At 38.9% G+C, this 19,081-nt stretch overlaps 1 protein-coding gene across 3 annotated transcripts in view; it reads left to right on the top strand.

Annotated features, from left to right (window-relative positions):
* prkcaa (protein kinase C, alpha, a) overlaps window positions 1-19,081 on the top strand; it is a 133,617-nt gene that overhangs the window by 96,094 nt on the left and 18,442 nt on the right. For all 3 annotated transcript variants that reach the window (XM_084930877.1, XM_084930875.1, XM_084930876.1), the window contains 7 exons: window positions 1,768-1,911; window positions 2,000-2,173; window positions 4,002-4,093; window positions 4,350-4,412; window positions 4,585-4,723; window positions 16,708-16,788; window positions 18,348-18,455. In XM_084930877.1, the coding sequence (XP_084787003.1) occupies window positions 1,768-1,911; window positions 2,000-2,173; window positions 4,002-4,093; window positions 4,350-4,412; window positions 4,585-4,723; window positions 16,708-16,788; window positions 18,348-18,455 (801 nt within the window). The remainder of the gene's footprint in view (window positions 1-1,767; window positions 1,912-1,999; window positions 2,174-4,001; window positions 4,094-4,349; window positions 4,413-4,584; window positions 4,724-16,707; window positions 16,789-18,347; window positions 18,456-19,081) is intronic.

The following is a 19,081-nucleotide window of genomic DNA, read 5'->3' as shown; positions in this document are numbered from 1 at the left end:
AGAGGTGCAAAGACGAGAATGGTTTTGTATTTTTACAGGTCAGAATTAGAGATATATTTTACACTGGACATGCATGTGAATGTTGAAGCCACGTGGTGGCATCCTTTCCTTCGGTGCAACAGCAGCCACGTAGAAATCGAGCGTTTTAAGGTCTGATGTCAATGTAGAGATTTTAAATGCTGTTTTTTTAGGTTTTACTTTGATCACTGATCTTAATGATTTAATACTTAAAATAAAAATTCTATGCCTAGCTTTGTGGATGCTATGTCTGGTTAAAATATGTTACAGTACTGTGTGAAAAGCTCAAGTCAATCTTCATTTCTATATATTTTGCAAGAAAAATGGGAAATAGATGCAGGGATTTATTGAAACATGGATAATACATGAATATAAAAGGCAACACTGACTCAGTTTTTGCTTCAACACAGCCTGAACACTCTTGTGCAAACTTTTGTTTATGTAATTTCTATAAGTCGCCTTCAGGAATAGTTCTCCAGGCTTCTCGACGGACATTCAAAGCCCTTCTTTGGATGTTGGATGTTCTTTTGTTTTGCTATCTGTCAAGATGATCCCACACTGCTGCAGTAGTGCTGAGGTCTGGGCTCTGGGGAGACTAATCCATAACTAGTAGTATACCATTATTGTATGTGTTTAGGATCATTGCTTTATTAAAAAATGAAGCTGTTGCCAGATGGTGAGTCAAACTCTAACAGTACTTTCTGCATTCGTAATTCCATCAGTTTTAACAAGACTGTCCTCCAACCATCTTCCTATTTCCCAACCTTAAGAATGACGTCTCTTCCAAAGAATTTTAAAAACTTTGAAAGACCCTCAGAAAGCCTGAAGAACTATTGCCCAAGACCACTTTTAAAAAATCACAAGAAAATTAAGGCTCCTCTGAAGCAAAAAAAAGAACATGAGGGATACCTTGAGACTTTTGCACACTACTGTAAATGAAACGATAGAAAATGATCATTGTTGAGAACAGCAGTGTCATGCATTAGCTTTGCTATTGAATTTAATCAATGATGTTTATGATTAACCGATTCTCACAGCAAAAGCAGATGTGACAAACAATGCTTGCATGATTTTTTTGGTCTTTTTTTTTTTTTTTCAAATCCAACATTTCAGCTTTCTCGCTTTATGCTGACAACAACCACCAGCACTGTTTTACTTTGTTTAAATGATAGCAATTTGTTAATATAGCTAGAGTAATTTATTGGACAGTAATTGGACAAGAAGACAACTGCAAATCTCAATCGGGTTTATCGAGTCATTTTGTATTATATGAGCTCCAAAAAGGCACATCAGTCTTGTTTGATCTCATTAATCTTGAATTGTGCCTGTCAGTCAGTGTATTTTGGCAGATAGTGAGCTAATGGCAAGTAGAAGTTATACAGCAGGTAAACAGAAAAATCAATTAAGGATATTTTGTGTTATTTTAGTAAATGAATTGACACATATTGAATATTCATCTGTATGAAAATGGTTTTAGTGGTTGTAGACATAAATTTAAAAAATTGGCAAAAACGTGTGAATGTGTTGTCTTCTCTGTGAGAAAAATCCACGATAAAGAAGCTTGAATATGTTCTGCCATTTTTTTTATTTGCTTACAAACAAGTTTTATGCATTTTATCAAGGTTAACATTTTAGGTATCCACGATCATTGTCTTTTCTGAATTGCACATTGCAGCCGCTTTAGGTTATATGCTTTTCTTTTAACCATTTAACCCTCAGACACTTTATTTTTTTCTACTCCGAGTGTAGAAAGCCAAACTTGGTCCCACTAAGAAGGTGATCACTGAGACTGATGACAGCCACTCCAGCCAGCTCCCATCAAACAGCCTGAACCAGGTCAAACTCATCGACTTCAATTTCCTAGCTGTGTTGGGGAAGGGAAGTTTTGGCAAGGTGCGTGATATCCAAAGTTGGAAGAACAAAGTGCATTGTACTCTACATGGAAATGATTTTTACCTGGCCACCTTCTGTCTCTGCAAAGGTGATGCTAGCAGAGATGAAGACCACTGAGGAGCTGTATGCTATAAAGATTCTGAAGAAGGATGTGGTAATCCAGGATGATGATGTTGAATGTACCATGGTGGAGAAGAGAGTCCTGGCCCAGCAGGACAAACCGCCCTTCCTCACATACCTCCACTCGTGCTTCCAGACAGTGGTAGGTAAAAGGCTTCTGGATGTACCAGACTAACTCACTCGAGGTCAAGTCAGGTCAAATTAATTCAGCAAGCGGCTTTTAGCTAAACAGCTTAGTCATAAAGTGCTGGAGAAGGCAGCAAAGGACGTTTATGACAAGTCCAATTAAAAAAACAGTGAAAGGGGAACAAAGTAACCCCAATTAAAGGGTGAGCTCTCTCTCTGTTTAAATAAGCAAAAGGCTTTGTTACAAAGGGTACCAAAGTTATCTTTGATACCCTTAATATCTCTTTTTTGTACTCAGTAAATGTAATGATCTAAAGAAATTGTAAAATGTTTTCAGTAAGTAGTGTTGTGAACTTGCATAAACTCTGCAAATCTATTATAGCCCATATGCCAAAGAAGTCGATGGCTTCCTTAATCTGAATGTCTCATTGTTAAATCTGTAAATTGCAAATGAACGTCTACCAGCATCCAGACTTCTGAGAGAGGCCGGGCTAAACTATAGCAGCTGATTAGAGCTGAACTGGCAGGCAAGGCAGAGGAAATAGGAAGAGACACAGCTTGGCATCACTCATAGCATATTCATGAATACACACACACACCTACCCACATACGCACTCATACACACACACTCGCACACCCATTCTCGTACAGAGAATAACAAAAACACACTTACCCCTACACTTTTGTGACCTCTTTGTCTAGTTTCACATTTGCTGTGCAGACCTTTTCCTGCGATGCCCGTACTCCAACATTTTCTTTATGTGAATGTTTTAAATTTGTGAAATAGTCCAAATGTTTTAAATATGTCCATTTTCTTGAAACTGATCAGTGTTTGAGTTAGACTTAGATAATGTTTCATTTGATTTTACTGTTTCCCTAAAATACATTCAGGTTAATAAAAATAAAAATAGTGACACCAATCGTGAAATGGCCCGATTGAGTTTTCTGTGATCCTCAAGATATGTCTGTTAAAGAAAATCATACCTGCATCACAAAAAAGGACTACTTCTTATTCTAATTGTTATTGCTATTACGTTATTTATTTTACACATTAAATAACCAGAGATAAAATAAATGATAAAAACAGATTTACTTCATTTTTTGCCCAGTTTCATAAATCTGCACAGCAGCTGTCTTTTTAAAACATAATTAGCTTAAATGCACGAGTTCCACACAGTGTTTTGCTTATGTTCTGCTAAGACAGCACGCTCTCAACATCGGATCCACTGAAGTCAAAGCCTTTACTGAGTGAAAACAAGGAGGCTTTTTATATTAGAGGCGCAGAGAGGTCGAGAAGCTATAATGTGCATTTTGCTGAAGGCGCTGTCATTGCAGTAGAGTGAGGGTCACAGCACACACAGTCCAGGGTAAAGCCTGCTTTGCCAAGAGTGGTGACATTTGGTGTCAGACCTGGTGGAAGGTTCAGCTGCGCTGTCACCATGGGTCTGTTGTTATTGTTTTGTTCGTAAGAGACCATCAAACACATGTGGACTGGGGTCAGGCCAAACTTGTCACGGGCAGTAAGGGACCAGCAGTAGAACACAAAGAGAATATTTCCTGACAGATGTCTGTGTTGAGTGTTTTCATTTTCCATGAAGCGCTTTGTTGTGGGCTATTTGGGTCACCTTGTCATGGAAAGAGTAGCAGGAAAGATGGAACAACTTAGACAGCGGGGGTAGGCAAGACGTCAAGACTGTATTTCTCTGATTTGAGGTTTTAGCACAAATAGAAATGTAAACATATTTTGAAATTCTACAGTTACGTAGAACCTATTATTATTTTTTCTTGATTTCTCACACACTCATAACTCTTCTTTCACCTTTTTCCTCTCTGCATGACCACAGGACCGCCTGTACTTTGTCATGGAGTATGTGAATGGTGGAGACCTTATGTACCATATCCAGCAAGTGGGCAAGTTCAAGGAACCTCAGGCAGTGTAAGACATATCAGTTTATCTGTGTGTTTCTGATTCGGCTGTAAAATGAATCTGTGGTTACAGTCAAAATTGTATTTGAGAATTCACATTAAGCCTTTAGGTTTTATCCCCTTTTGTATTATGATCACATTAGTGTGTAATAACAGTAAAGCATAAGCTGCAACAATAATACAGACATGCTGTATTGGAACTGTTTGTTCTGAGGTTGAAGGCTCGGTTTTAAGCAGTTGTAAATATGTAAATGTTGTCATTGCAGGTTCTATGCAGCAGAGATCGCTGTTGGTCTCTTCTTCCTGCACTGTAAAGGAATCATTTACAGGTGAGTATTAAAAGGTTTACACGGTATACATACCTAGGTTGCTTTTAAGCTAGTAACAGAAAAATCCTTTGTGATGTAGTAAATGTCTTTTATAACCCTATCATAAAAGCCGACCACTAATGGAAGAGTCAGCATCTGAAGGTATGTTTTGAATTCCCGCCTGCTTCCTCAGGGATCTGAAGTTGGACAACGTGATGCTGGACTCTGAGGGACACATTAAGATTGCTGACTTTGGCATGTGTAAAGAGAACATGACAGAAGGAGTCAGCACAAGGACCTTCTGTGGCACTCCAGACTACATAGCTCCAGAAGTGAGTACAGCCGCAGATGTAAAGCGTGTACTTGTGTGCGCGTGTGCTTTTTCTGTTGCATGAATTCATTTCTGTCACTGTCTGGTCTGAGCCTGTGTCACCCTTGTGCTCCAGATTAAGGTCACTGCCTCAGGACAAGATAGGCCCGCACACACATGCACACAAACGCATATACACGAGCTCTCTCTGATGACGTAAGTGTCCCAGTCAGACCGACACCCAGCGTGTCCGCTGGCGAGTCCAAACTGAACCCGAAACATACAGGCAGGGGGTTTTCTTGTGAGCAAGCATTTCTTGGATTTCTTTTAATTGAAAGCCACATTTATTTAACGTGACAGTTTGACCTTACCATTTGTCATCACAGTTGTGGTCGTCATAACAGGATACCTCAATATTTTAATTCTCTTTGATTTGTAAGGCGCATTGGTTACATTTATATTTACAAATTTCACATTTAATGTCTTCTTCTAGGATAGACTAGGCAGGAGTAACAGCAGGATCGGGCGATATGTTAAATCACCTACAGATAACTTCTGATTACTGATAAAACACATATATATGTGTGTGCGCACTGCTCCTTTGTGTACTCCTTAGTCTAGATATAAACCTGCTTATATTTGTCTCAAACTGAATAAAACTGGAAGCTGAAATAAACAAACTGTTTGGGATAAAATATGCTATGAAATGAACAGTAAGCAAAGCCTGTAAGGTGTGAGTGTTTCCATGAAAAACTAGAAGCCCGTGTCTTGAATACCTTGTTACCTTAAAAAATTGTCAGACACAGGAATGAAAACTTCCACACTGGTACCTCAAGAACACAGAATTGGGAAGAAATGGCATTGTCTAAATACACAAAAAGGAAACAGACACTATGTGGCAGCAGGTTCTGTGGTTAACAAGTGAAACTCTCAATAAAACATACCAGTAGACTCTATGAGCCTATATATGCACCCAGTTACCCAGCAGCGCACTCACAAACACTGCTAATGTTGTTAGATTCTTATTTTAAGTGTTTCCTTTTCTGTTGTTTCTGACAGCTCTTTGACTTTGCAGCTCATCAGCTGTTTAGCAGTTAGACTGGATCCTACCTTAGGACTGGTTGTTGGGCGTACTTGCTGCTTCTAATCAGGTCTTAATTATTGGCTCCAACCAAACTTAAAAAGGAAATGACTTCTCCTTCTTGGAAACCTATACAGGCTGGTTTCTGTACAAGATGGCTCAGTCACGCCACTGGGAAAGTTTTTGGTTTTCATTTACTTTGGTTTGATTGCATTGAAGTTCAAACTACATTCAGTCTTTACCCCTTGAAAGCCTGCTAGTAATCTTTGAAGTTCTTTTATGAACTTAGCAGTTTCTGTTATATTTCAGACCCACTTATAGAACAAAATGAATGGGTGTGCATCAGAAGTTAGTGAGGGTGGTCTCTGCCTGTGCAGTTATCCTTGGAAAGCATTCTAATGATGGTTAAACCACATGTTTACTTATTTTAGATCATCTTTAAGGGTACAGGGGAGGTCGACAAATGTTTATGGGGGAAAGAGTTAAGCCAGGTGTGGTGAATAGGCTAACACCTATTTTTCTTTTGCTCACTTTGGGATGACTCAAATTTTGATTCATAAATGAAATTAGAAGAAATTGTTAATGTGGTTCTCCCTCTTTTATGGGTAGGGTTAGAACGAGACATGCATAACAGGTTGAGGCTCATCCATTGCTAAATCTGAAATATCCTTTAATGATTAAGGCTGTAAAATAGATGATTTTTTGAGTGAAATGTGCTGGAGAGGTTAGTTCTGTGTGAAACTGCCATGAAGTTGTGTATACAAGAAGATACAGCTCTGGGGATGGTTGTAGCTGATTAGCTATATCTTTTGTTTTCTGGTTGGAAAGTATTTGTGCCCCCCAGATAGGTAGGAGCAGCATTTATGTCTTCCCTACATCTTTCCCTTGTAGCATGAAGTCCTGCTCATAACCAGCTGATTTTACTGTTATTTGTGTGTTTAATCCAATTTAGGATTATTATGTTCTACTATTATCACATAAAATATGTGTTACTCATTTAAATACTATGTTATTCTTAAAACAGGTGAAACAAACAGAAAAAATGCAGCATATATCCAGTGTATATAATATATGCTGCATTTTTTCTGTTTGTTTCACCTGTCTTATTATTAACAAAGATCAAAAATGACAGCAAACGGGTGCATTAGTCATTTATTAATTAATGCTGAATTTAATCATTCTTAAATATGTATTTACATTTTTTTGTTAATAATTGCTGTTATTGTATTTTTTAACACATTGCATTCAAAGCAAATGCAAGTAAGCCCTTTTTGGCATAAAAAGAACAATTCCTCTGATTCATTTAATGCAACCAGTGCAAATTGTAGAAGTTCATACGCACTAAGTTTTTCCAATTCTCTGACCATTATCAGTTTGCTGGCTTCTATTTAATGATGGGCTGGATTATCGATTCTCTCTAAAAAGCCTCTCTGATAGACTGAGAGGTTAATTCCACCCACGATGCCAGGCTGAACACGCTGTGATCGCTCGAGTCAGACTGACACTAATGCACCAGCCAGGGATGACGCAGTATGGGGCCGGAGTAGCTACTGTTTCCATAGCACCGCATGCAGTACACATATTTTATGTCAAACACATTTTTTTTTTGTATTACACTCACATGACTATCACACAGTCACGTTGATGACAGTCACACATGATGTGTTCGCAGGTTAAATAGGGCATCAACACATAGTTATGCATATATTGTTTTTATTAAGCTTAAGAAACCCAACCATTTAAGTCTTAATAGTCTTAACAGTTAAACATTTGCACTGTGTATCCACCCACTCCAAAGCACTGTAGCTAGCTGGAGAGTGACCTTAAAGAGACTTAGATTCACAGTGGTGACATTTACAAGGTAAAGTGAGACGAGGTGTTCCTTAAAGTGTTTCTGATAGAAGAATCCACTACAAATAAATGCACTGGCCTTTTCTGTGTTCCTGCATTCCTACAGAATCTGCTTTTGCCGGACCTGAAGTAACTCCCACGGGGCATTCTGTTCATTTGTTGTCCCCCAAAAGCTGTTCAAAGATTTGTCTAATGAGTTTTGTAGTGATTTGTGATGTCAGGCTTTTCAGTGGGTGGGGTGCGACTGATCTGTTTGGAACGAAGTCACATTCAGTGAAGTCTTTTATTCTGAAAAAGGAAAAAAACAATGCACACAATAGAGAAGAGAAAGAGAGGATGTCAAATGTGGACATGACACTGGTTGAGAAAACACCTGTTGGTCATTTCAGATGAAGGACACCGAGACAATTTGAGCGTTCATCAAGTTTTATCACATTTTATTACCATTTTACAGAAAATGATTGAGCTGACAGGGATGGCATTAATGGAAGCAGCTCTAACTGAAGAAGGAATGGACTGCAATGCAGCCTGGTGCATCTGGATTTAGGTGTGGAAACTCCTTGTTCTATTCGATGTAATGCCAGCTTGGCCACTGGTTGCCCATTATGCCCATTATGCCTTGACAAAAAAATAGCTGAAGGGGAAGGAAAAACAGAAAAAGCATAATATGGGATTTATAAAGTTCATTATATGTTTATTAATGATATGGGAGCCTCTCTTGTGTGACACATTTTATATTCTTGACAAAGGATTCCCAAGGGGGAGTCCCTCATAGTGGTTACGTCAGCTATCCATATAACATTACATATTGTGATTGTATAACTTTGTTGCTGTGTTAGTGCAGTTTTGTATATGCTTGAGACAACTGTGAGATGAGAAGTGTTTTCACACTTTCTCACACACAGGAGCTCAAATACAACCCACCAGTCAGGAAGTTTATTTCTTTGTGGAAGTGGGTCCCTGGTTAACAGTACACAGGTGACAGGATGCCTTACTTTTACTTTTACTGCTATCCTGCAGCTTGCCCAGACACACACACACACACACACACACACACACACACACGCTCATATGTTCAGGAACACATTTATTGCTGGCTCTGTTTACTCTGACCTATATAGGCAGTCATCGGTCGCTCCCGTCTGGCAGGAATGCTCACACTGATGTGACTTTACACCTCAGTGACTTTGACACGGAGAAGAACAGATAGCAAGGAAGAGAGGCGAAGGATCAGACAGACAAAACAAACTGTAACTTGACATAAAAGGAAAGAATCAAAAAAACATTGACTTCACAATGGGTCCATTTCAGGAGAGTATTTGAGGCTACGGAGTTGCCTGACACAGGCTGTTTTCCTGTGTGCTCTAGTCGTCCCCCAGTGCGGTGTGGCATCAGGAGGAAAAGGGTGTCTACTTTTCTGCTGACGCGTCTCTGGAGTGCAAAGCAGTTGGTGTCAGAATGTTTTATTATAAATTGAATCATTAGAGAAGTTTCAGTCTCTGAGGTGATATTCTGTTGTAATGTGTCAGTATGTGACATTTCAACAAAGGCAGGGAGAATTTAATGTAAGATACATTATTCATTTACTACAAACCATACATATGAACAATACTTAGATTTTCCATATTTTCATGAGGTAAATACATTTATTTACAAAAAAATCTTTGTCAGATCGTAACAGGCGCATATAGTTAAGTTCTTTGTATAAAAATGGCTGTAATTCAGTTAATGCAGTTCTTTGCTTACAACTTGTTTGATTTAAAATCCAGTGTAGGGGGTCCACAGAGGCAAAATGACACAAATTTTTGCCTTTGTCCAGACCTAACTGTAGCTTTGAAAAGTTTGTTGCTTAGATATTTTTGTGGCTGTTCTTCAAAAAGTTGGAGGATTGAAATAGCAACCCTGACTCATGATAGAGGTGTCATCCGGCCACATGCTTTGGCATCTCTAATTCCAATTTAAACCCTCGGCCAATTACCGAACACCCCAAACTAGTGTTTTTCAGAAAAAAAGCTATTAGTAGTTTCACACAATCATTTCATCCATGGTTGGAAAAGTGAGTGAGTCGTGAGAAAAAAGTCAGGGGGGGAAGAAGAAGGTGAAAAAGAGAAACTGAGAAAGATGCAGCAGATGAGACAAACGCAGCGAGCATGAATATGTGAGGATGCTGCAGACAAGGTGGCAGCCTGAAAACATCCAGACAGCAGTTTAGGTCTGTCGTTTTATTTATTTAACTGCAATAAAATGTTATAAAAATTCTAGATTATCTTTTAGGTTTAGCATTAGGAGTAAAACATTTTCTCGTGCAGCTGTTTTCTACATTATACTCCATATACACTACATTACATTGCAATTTTTCAATAGGGTTGCTCTTAATTACATCATAATCTCACAATTTATTCATATCCTCCTGGCAACAGAGTTAAAGCAGGTGAAAGAGGCCAGACACTTTATTAGGTATACTTTGTTTTTGCTGGGTTTTGACTCCTTTTTCCCTTCAGAAACGCCTTTGTGAGACATTACTCTGACATTTTGGTTCATGGAGACGTGACAGCATCACACAGTTGCTGCAGATTTATTGGCTGCACATCCATGATGTGAATCTCTCATATCACCACATCTCAGAGGTGCTCTGTTGGAATGAGGGTTGGTGACTGTACAGTTTCAAACCAGTTTGAGATGATTTGAACTTTGTGACATTGTGCATCACTCTGCTGTAAGCAGCCATCAGCAAATGATTACACTGTGGTCTTAAAGAGATGGACATGGTCAACAACGATACTCAGGTAGGCTGTGGCGTTGAAACGATGCTAAATTATCGGGATCAGGATTTGTTATAGGGATACCAAAGAATTCACATATTCAAGGTTTTCATATAACTGCATTTTCTCACATGCCTCTACAGTCATGGCATGTCAATACTGAATTTAGCTCACAATTCATTGTGATCACGTGAAAGGTGCTGTTTATATTGCACCGTAGGATGCTCATGTAAACCCCAAGGCTGCTCATTAATATCCTCAGTGAATGAAACCATCCACAGCACAGGCACATACAGTACCAAGAAATTCTTTCAAAAACAGACCACTAAAGCAAGGTCTGATGTGCGCTGATCTGCTCCACAGCACACACATCCCTCAGAGGGATACAGCAGCAGTGGCACAGCAAATATTCATGTAGCACGCTGTAAGAGTGTTGGTCGTGAGGGTGGTACTGTGCATTGTACTGCACGTCTGTGCATGAAGAGCAAGGGTTATAGGGGCATAGGTTGGTACTTGTGTGCATTTGCATGTGTGTCTGTGGTGAGCAGAGTAGCCTTGAATAGCTAGCAGTCTGATCCAGAACTGTCATGTAGCATTAGGACTAATGGGAGAGCGATGTCTGCAGCAATGCCCGTGCACAAGCGCACATACACATGCAAAATATACTCAGAAACACAGGCTCTTCAGGTCACGAGCAGAGGTGCATAAATGAATACACATATGCTGACAAATTATAAAATCTAAACACTTAACGTGTTTAAGCGTCTAAAAGAAAGAACAAAATATTTTTTTCTCCTGCCCTCTTTCACTCATGATCAGTGAATCAGCTCTCCCAGCTGCAGGGTTTGGTACAACAAGCAAAATATAAAGCAGGAAGAGAGCACAGACTCTCCATCACTGGCTGCCTGGCAGAATGAGTGAAAACTTAATGCAGGTATCAGGTTTTTTTCCAAACACTAAGGTAGACAAGCATACAGATTAGGTGGAAATCTGAAGATCTAAACTTACCGGGGTGGTTCGGAGTCACGGTGGTTACCAAGGTCACGGTGCCTGAAACTGTGTTTGTCCGCCGGTGTTGTTGCAGACGGGCGATGGGTGGCAAGGGCAGAAAGTCACAGCAGCACCACATTAGTGCAGCTCTCTGCAGATGGCCTGAAACTGATCTGTACAGTCTGTTACTGATTTTTTATTTTCCGTGTTTTCTCTTTCTGCTTGTCTTAATCTCGCGGAATCTCAACTTTCTCCCTGACTCCTCTGCCGTCTTGCGCCTTTTACCATCTCTTTCTCCAACTTCAACGTCGTAATGATTGCTAATAAAATAAATCATGTTTTATAGTATTTTAATCACATGAGACACAGCAACAATTTTCCCCTTTTTAGATTATGGGTATCTACATATTTGATTTCATAACTAATGAGCACAAAACATCCTGTATCTAATTGTACGTATGCCATCTGGATCTCTTTTTTTAATCGATCCCTCCCCTTTTTCTCGCTCCCTCTTTCTGTCTCTCTTCCTCTCTGCTTTCATTCCAATGATACAAGCCGACATGAGGCTGCAGATCTCCTTGCTACATTGACCTGATGTGTCTTCATTCTTTCCACGCTTAAACCGCTTATTGCACACAACTATACAAGGGAGTCTGGGAGGTCAAATTTCAGTGACACAGTGGAACAAATGTGCCTCGTCACAATAGGTCCTTCGGTGATGTGCTGGCTGGCATTAACCTAGTTTACTATGTTAGCTAAAACTGCTCCCTTTTAGTAAATGGGTAGAATTTTATAATTAAGATTTGAATGGAAAACAAAAATGAGGTTTTTTGGGGGTTTTTGGTAAATGTTCATAGAGCTTCTGTTTACAAGGATATGGACTGATTCCTTTTTCATGCATATTGAATGACTTCAGCAGTGGAAGTGCAAACCTTAAGTGAAACAGAGTGAATTTGTTGGCAGTTGTTGGGTTAGAACGAAGGTCGGGATGTTTCTTGCAGGGAGAAGGATTTGAACAGACAGGCTCAGGGATTTTACCAGGAGGTTTCCTCTTACTGTGGAGTCTTTGACCCTTGAGCTCATTAAAACACTGAAGCATGATCAGGGAAATGGTCTTTTCCCTACTGCACCTTCCTGCCCTCTCACCATAGCACAAAAGAAAGCCAAGCATTAAAGCTTATCACTTTTCACCTTCTCATAGCACCATGCTTCATGCCTCCTTAAACATGCAGATATTCATCATTTAAACATTATTCAGTTTGACATTGATTTTTGGGAGCGAGCAAACATTTCGAAACTATTTGATTGGAGGCATCCGTTCATTTAAAAACATAGTGCAGTATTTTTGGGTTTTTTGCCATATTTGAGTGGTTATCAGCAAGTGTAGATGACATAGAACAAGATGGTGAAATGGTAATATGGTGAAATTAGTCAACCCACCTACTTTGGGAAGTAGCACCTTAGCAGTGACAAAGAAAGAGTGAGAAATGGCTCAGAAAGGTCAAAAGTATGCATATTTTCTCAGATTCATCGAACACTGGAAATGGAAGAGGAGAGAAAACAAGAGGCCAAGTAGTATGTAGGCGGCATTGAGCCCTTATATAAAAACAACTGTGTTACATTAGCTAGTCATAACTATCACCATGGTTGGTGATGACCTTCTTAGGTATAGCGAGAATCTGTTAAACAGCTGAAAGTGCAACGTTGACAAAAGAAAAACATGATGTTAATGAAAGTAAAGAAAGTAGAGCTGCAACAGTAAATATATAACAACATAAACTTCATCCTTCCTGGCTACCTTAAGTCGTTGTCTTCACTTCTTTCACTGCTGCAGCTGTTTAATCAACCTTGTTTTTCATCAACTTTATTTTTCAACTCCTCTCATATGGCACCTCCTCTCACCTTTTGTAGAAACTGAGTCAGGAGAGCACCGCTGACTGTGTTGTACTTCAGTCTGGATAGAGTTGTTTCTCAACCCATATTCACCACTGGTCCATCATTTCATGTTATTTCTGACCTAATCGATGGCATTGATCTGTGATGTATGCTGTGAGGGAGTCCTGCTGACTTTCCAGAACACTGCAATGCCATTAAATATACATTACTGCATAAAAATCCTACGTTCACTAAAGTGTTCCTGAGAGAATTTTAATCAAATAAGTTATGGATAGATTTAAAAAATGAAAGGATACATAATTGCGAATCCCACATATTCACTAACTCGATCAATGACAGTTCATTTAATCTGCTTCACACTTTGGACACAAGAAAGGACAAGTGACTCCATACAGCTCCTGGAAATAATAGGAAAGGACCTTATTTGCACGTTGTCCAGCCCACTGATTAGGAGTTACTACAGTACCACACAGTACCCCAGTAGGTGAGCTCCATTTTCTCCTTAATCTTATGTTGTTAAGTGTGTATTTTTACCCATATTCATCTTCTTCTAATCAAATAGTTTTGGTGCCTAATCAAAATTAAGCAGTTTGTGATAAAAAAAAAAAGTTAGATACCTGAACTCGCCTGTCATTCCAGGTGTCAATCCAAACATCGTTGTTGGGAAAAGAGGCTTTCCTGCCAGCAGAAAACAAAAGACAGAATTAAGTGTAATTAAAGGCACTTTATGTACTACTGACACCTCAATCATCTGCTCCACATATGCAGTACGTCTTGAAGTTCCTCTAGGTACTCATAGGTGTGCAGCTCATATCTGCTTATTCAAAACAGCAATCATCTCCCCGAGCTGAGTGAAGCTATTTGCTTCAGCTGGCAGCTTATCTTGAGTATATGTGATAGCAGTCAACCTCTGTCCCAGGATGTTAGCTTCAGACAGCAGCAGCTAAACAACATGAGTAAAATAACCCTCATCTTCGCCGTCTGCAGAGTTGTGAAAACTGGGGGATTTGCAAAACGTGTTTATAGAATTACATGACCGTGTGAAAGGTTTTGCAAGGTTTCCATGTTGTTTGCGCTACGCTCAAGATCCATTTTGGATATATCCAGAGTCAAGTATTGACGTACTAATATAAGAGGCTTTCATGTGTAAGGACTATGAAAAAATAATGACATGGCTGCTTTGTAAACACAGTACTTTATCTTTTAACAAACACTGGAAATACTCGAAAAACTGAATGTGACAGCACAGCTCACGATATTATCTTTGTGCTGTATTAATGGGTTTTTTCCTTTTTATAACATCCAGCGCTGTAGCAACATTCACATTCATTTATATGCATGCAAGTCTATACACGTGCTTGACTTTTGTGTGAGGGGAAACATGTGGACACACTATTTGTCCAGCTGATTGTATTCAACCCTCAGGACAGCAAAATCCCATTGCAGTGCAGAGCTGGAGGGGTGTTTGTCCACCTGCGTGTGCTTGTGTAGGTATGTGGACTCCTGTGGGAAAGGCAAGGGTCATTGAAGTGATGCAGTGAAGGTTGATCTGCCTCCACCCACCTAGACAAAATGCGTCCACTATATTTGTGTGTTGCTGTACATACAGTACATACATTCTCTATTTTTTGTGTTAGTTTTCCTTTTCTCAGGTACAATATGGTGTCCAGTCTTTTTTATGTGTTGTGGCACTAAGCTCGAGGAGTGTCCCAGGGCGGCATGTGTGAAGCAGAGGTCAGACGTTATTCAGGAAAGCACGCAAAGCAGTACGCCAGCACTCATGTTGCACACCGAAGCTTATTTATTTACAAAGATCACCAAATCGTCCTGTTTTTCATGTTTCTCATTTATCTGTATGTACATGAATGTTTAATCTCAATATGCCTGCGTGTTAATGTTTCATCAAACCATTGCAACGATTTGATGTGTCACTGAGTGTAAAGCTTAACTACAGTGTGTGTGTCTTCTGGGTGGCGTTACTGTGGCCAGAACAGGCGAAAGCATTAACCTTTAGCCATGACAGTGTAACCCAGAGGATCTCTCTGTCATTCAAGGAAATGTCACAGTCAAAAGAAGCCTCCTAAGAGCTCCCCTTGGAGACGTATACACTCTTAGTGTTTTATGTCACAGCCTGAGCTGTAGTCTATCTTCACAAAACAAATATTTAAGTAAAATATAAATGTTGAGTGTTTTTAATGTGCAAACAGTGTTTGGAAAAGTATAAAACAGTTTTCAGCTTCATCCGCTGCTACATCGTTGTATTAAAACTGCTCTTGTAGCTCTGAGCGTGTCTTATAAACGAATACTGCTGTGTAATTCGTTATCAGCTTCTGTCCCACGCGCCCTGTGCTCCCTTCTTGTCACAAGATATGAGCTTCCTATCGTCTTTGTTCAGCCGTAGCAAAAAATAATTTGATTGTTGCAGGTGATTTAAAATGTAGGCGACTCAGGGTTCATGCAGCTTTTATGGCTGTGATCATATTCTTGCTTTAAACTTTACCTCGTCTCTGTATAATTATGGTACAAAGAGGAAAACAAGTACAAATCCAGTCTTTGAGCTTTTAATTTATTAGTAATTATTTTAAAAGCTGGTGTCAAACTTTATATGTATGTAGGCAGAATTTTAACAGGAATTCAGTTTGTCCTTCTTCTTTACTGCCCAGCATCTCATCAAGGATATTCTGAAAGTGCCTTTTGTGAAAAATATGTAAAAATGTAGATGTGAATTTGAGTCGTTTTGTATAGCAACTAAGCTGCTAATACACATTCATGCAGCTTGTATTGTAGGGACACGGATCTGCAGAAGAATAATTTTCTAATAATTACATCATCTTTATTTACATTGTTGCAGACATGTTCACAGATATTACTTACATGGTGTATAGGTTAAGGGCACAGACAAAATATCAAGTTAAATTTCTAGTTCATAAAGTGTGTACTGGAATATTTAGAGAATATTTAATAGGCTGCTGCAATGCTGTGATCTAGGTTATCATGCTTAATCATATTTTTCTTACTCTCAAACTTTATTTTTTTACAAAAATAAATATTTTACCAAAATGGACGAACTTAAATACCTCAACTTCTTAAAGTATAGCTGAAAATATTAGGCTGTAGAGCCTTTTATTACAGATTGTGATCAAAAATGTGGATTCAAAGTTAAGAGTATTTATAAAATTCTTCCAGCAGAAAGAATCAAATGTTATAAAAATGTGAAATTCTATCTGATAAATTTTGACTGAGACTGACTGTGACTGAGGTTGAGGTTTAGTTTAGAGTAAACGTCAGGGTTACAAATCTTATCCATGCATTTGAAAAACAGCAGGTCAGTGTTTGTCTTTGGCCTGTTTTTTTCTTTTTTTAAACAGAGACTTCTCGTTTAAATTAAACTGAGCTTAACTTTTTGCTATTGTTTTTCCTCCACAGATCATAGCATATCAGCCATACGGTCGCTCTGTAGACTGGTGGGCATATGGAGTTCTGCTCTATGAAATGCTGGCAGGACAGGTAAGTGGTACAAACCCACATGCACCTTCACAATGGAACTTTGCTGTCTACAGAAAAACACCTTCACACAGAAACAAGGTTTCTCATAGATTGCTCACACCTACATTTTTCCCACATATCTTAGAAGCAGCACGGCTCTGCTGGTGCCTAAATGAATTCAGATGGTGATGGTTAGTAAAGATCTCAACGCCAGATCATCATAAACACGTGGTATATTAATATAGACACCTTTTAATGTATTAGGTTTAGTTTTAGAGTCATATATAAATCTCTTTATGCAGTCACAATATTATGGCTTACCGTCCTTTTGTGAACATCCTAATAACATAAAACATCACATTTTGAGAGTGAAAACCTGGCAAGCACTAAATGACATTATAATAGTACATCAAACCCTTTGACAGACAAGTATTTTGACATAATTCTACTCTTAAACAAGACTGGTTGGTTCAAGTCTTCTTATGGTGAGCTTGTTTGTTTTACAGTACTACTGTTCTTGTTTATTTATGGATGCAGCATGGTGTGCTGTGAGGAGACATGAGTCAATATTCTTCAGGTGAACACATCAATAACATGTTGGCTGGTACAGAAGTGCTTCTTTTAGAATAACTGCAAGTCAAGAGAAGGTGGACATGAAGTTTTCTGAGGTGGTTTTCATGTACTGCATCTGGAGTTACTAGTTAAGACTTTCTCCTTCCTTCAAATTATAATTTGTGTGCAAACTAGGCCAGTAAAATTTTCTAACTTGACCCAACTTTTTTGACCCCTGATGTGTTTGGGAAGCTTAATTATCTACTGTTATGCTAATATAGCATCAGTCTGAAAATGATAACGGTCCACACGTTGGTTAAATTGTTTTAACTTAATACACTGTTTATTAATATATATAACAATTCATAGTGTCATAGTCATCAACGAATCAGTGCAAAAATGACTTTAAATCACTTTAAGACATTATTGAGTCAAAGTGAAGCATCTTTAAAAAGGCCCAGAGTAAATGCAAAAGCATAATTGTATTGTTTACGTTAATCTAATTAACTCAGAGAGCAAGTGGCTGTTAAACAATTAACAAAGGCTTTATTCAGACGTTCCCTTCCTCTGTCCCTGCCTTGTGTGAAATTGGGTAAAGGGGGCATGACGCAGACAGGCTACCTCTAGTCGAAGAGGCCAGCAGAGTGGAAATGACGAATAATTCATTTTATGGACTGTCAAAACACCCACATTATGGTTACTGATGATAACAACCCAGTGAGCAGGGGAAGAGAGCTGGGTCATCCACTCCCATTTTTCCCTGCAAGGTCTTCCTATGAAACTTATTCTCCACTAATAATAATTTTTCATATCTTTATTGTTCTTAGTGTTTTGTTGTTGTCTTTATTTGTACGTAGCTCTGTTCAGTTGAACTGTTTTTTCTGCTCTCTTTTTATTCATAAGAGAAAACTGTTGAGTTTACTTGTCTATAAAAGAAAGTACAAACCGCAAATGTTTAGAGAGCAGCAACCATTTATTTATATGTTGTGTGTCCTAACACACTTAGTATTGTCTTTTTTGACTCACAGCCTCCATTTGATGGTGAAGATGAGGATGAGTTGTTCCAGTCCATTATGGAGCACAATGTGTCCTACCCCAAGTCGATGTCCAAAGAAGCTGTCTCCATCTGCAAAGGGGTGGGTGAACTTGACAATGAAACATGATTTGCCATTCATCAGTTTTTGTGGTTCAGCAGAAAGTCAGAAATATTTCAGTTGAGTTAAGTTTTATTTATATAGTCCCAACGTACAAGGCACTTTATATTGCAAGGAAAAGACCCTACAATAGTAGAAAGAAACCCACAGCATATGGATTACGCCCTGGGAGACAACACTTGCTAAGAGTGGGAAAAAACTCCCTTTTAACAGGAACAAAATGACCAGTTTGGGTAAGAGGGAAAGGACAGCTGAGGATATATGAGTCCGTTTGGTACTAAAGAATTTTTTTTTTAATTTTTACTTTTAAACACATTCATAAAAACTCATTCAACTAAACATTCAATGTGAAACTGGTTTATTCTCCTGTTTGGAACTGTTTCTTCTGAGAAGCTTTCACACTTTCCCTGACGAAGCTCTGCAACCTTCACTCTCTTCACTGAGGCTGACATACATGAGCCTCCTGGAAGAGGGCTAAAAGCTCTTACTGCTACTTCAGGTCTTGAAGAGCATTATTCGTCACTGACCATGAGAAGTAAAGCTTAATTTTGCAGGAAGAATGAAATGTGGTCTCTTTTAAATACTGTCCGGGAACTCATCTAAAAGTC

This window comes from Perissodus microlepis, chromosome 6, assembly GCF_051167445.1.
Source record: "Perissodus microlepis isolate ML-2025 ecotype Zambia chromosome 6, ASM5116744v1, whole genome shotgun sequence".
Classification (NCBI taxonomy): domain Eukaryota; kingdom Metazoa; phylum Chordata; class Actinopteri; order Cichliformes; family Cichlidae; genus Perissodus; species Perissodus microlepis.
The sequence above is the reverse complement of the archived record's forward strand: the minus strand, read 5'-3'. Positions and strand labels throughout refer to the sequence as shown.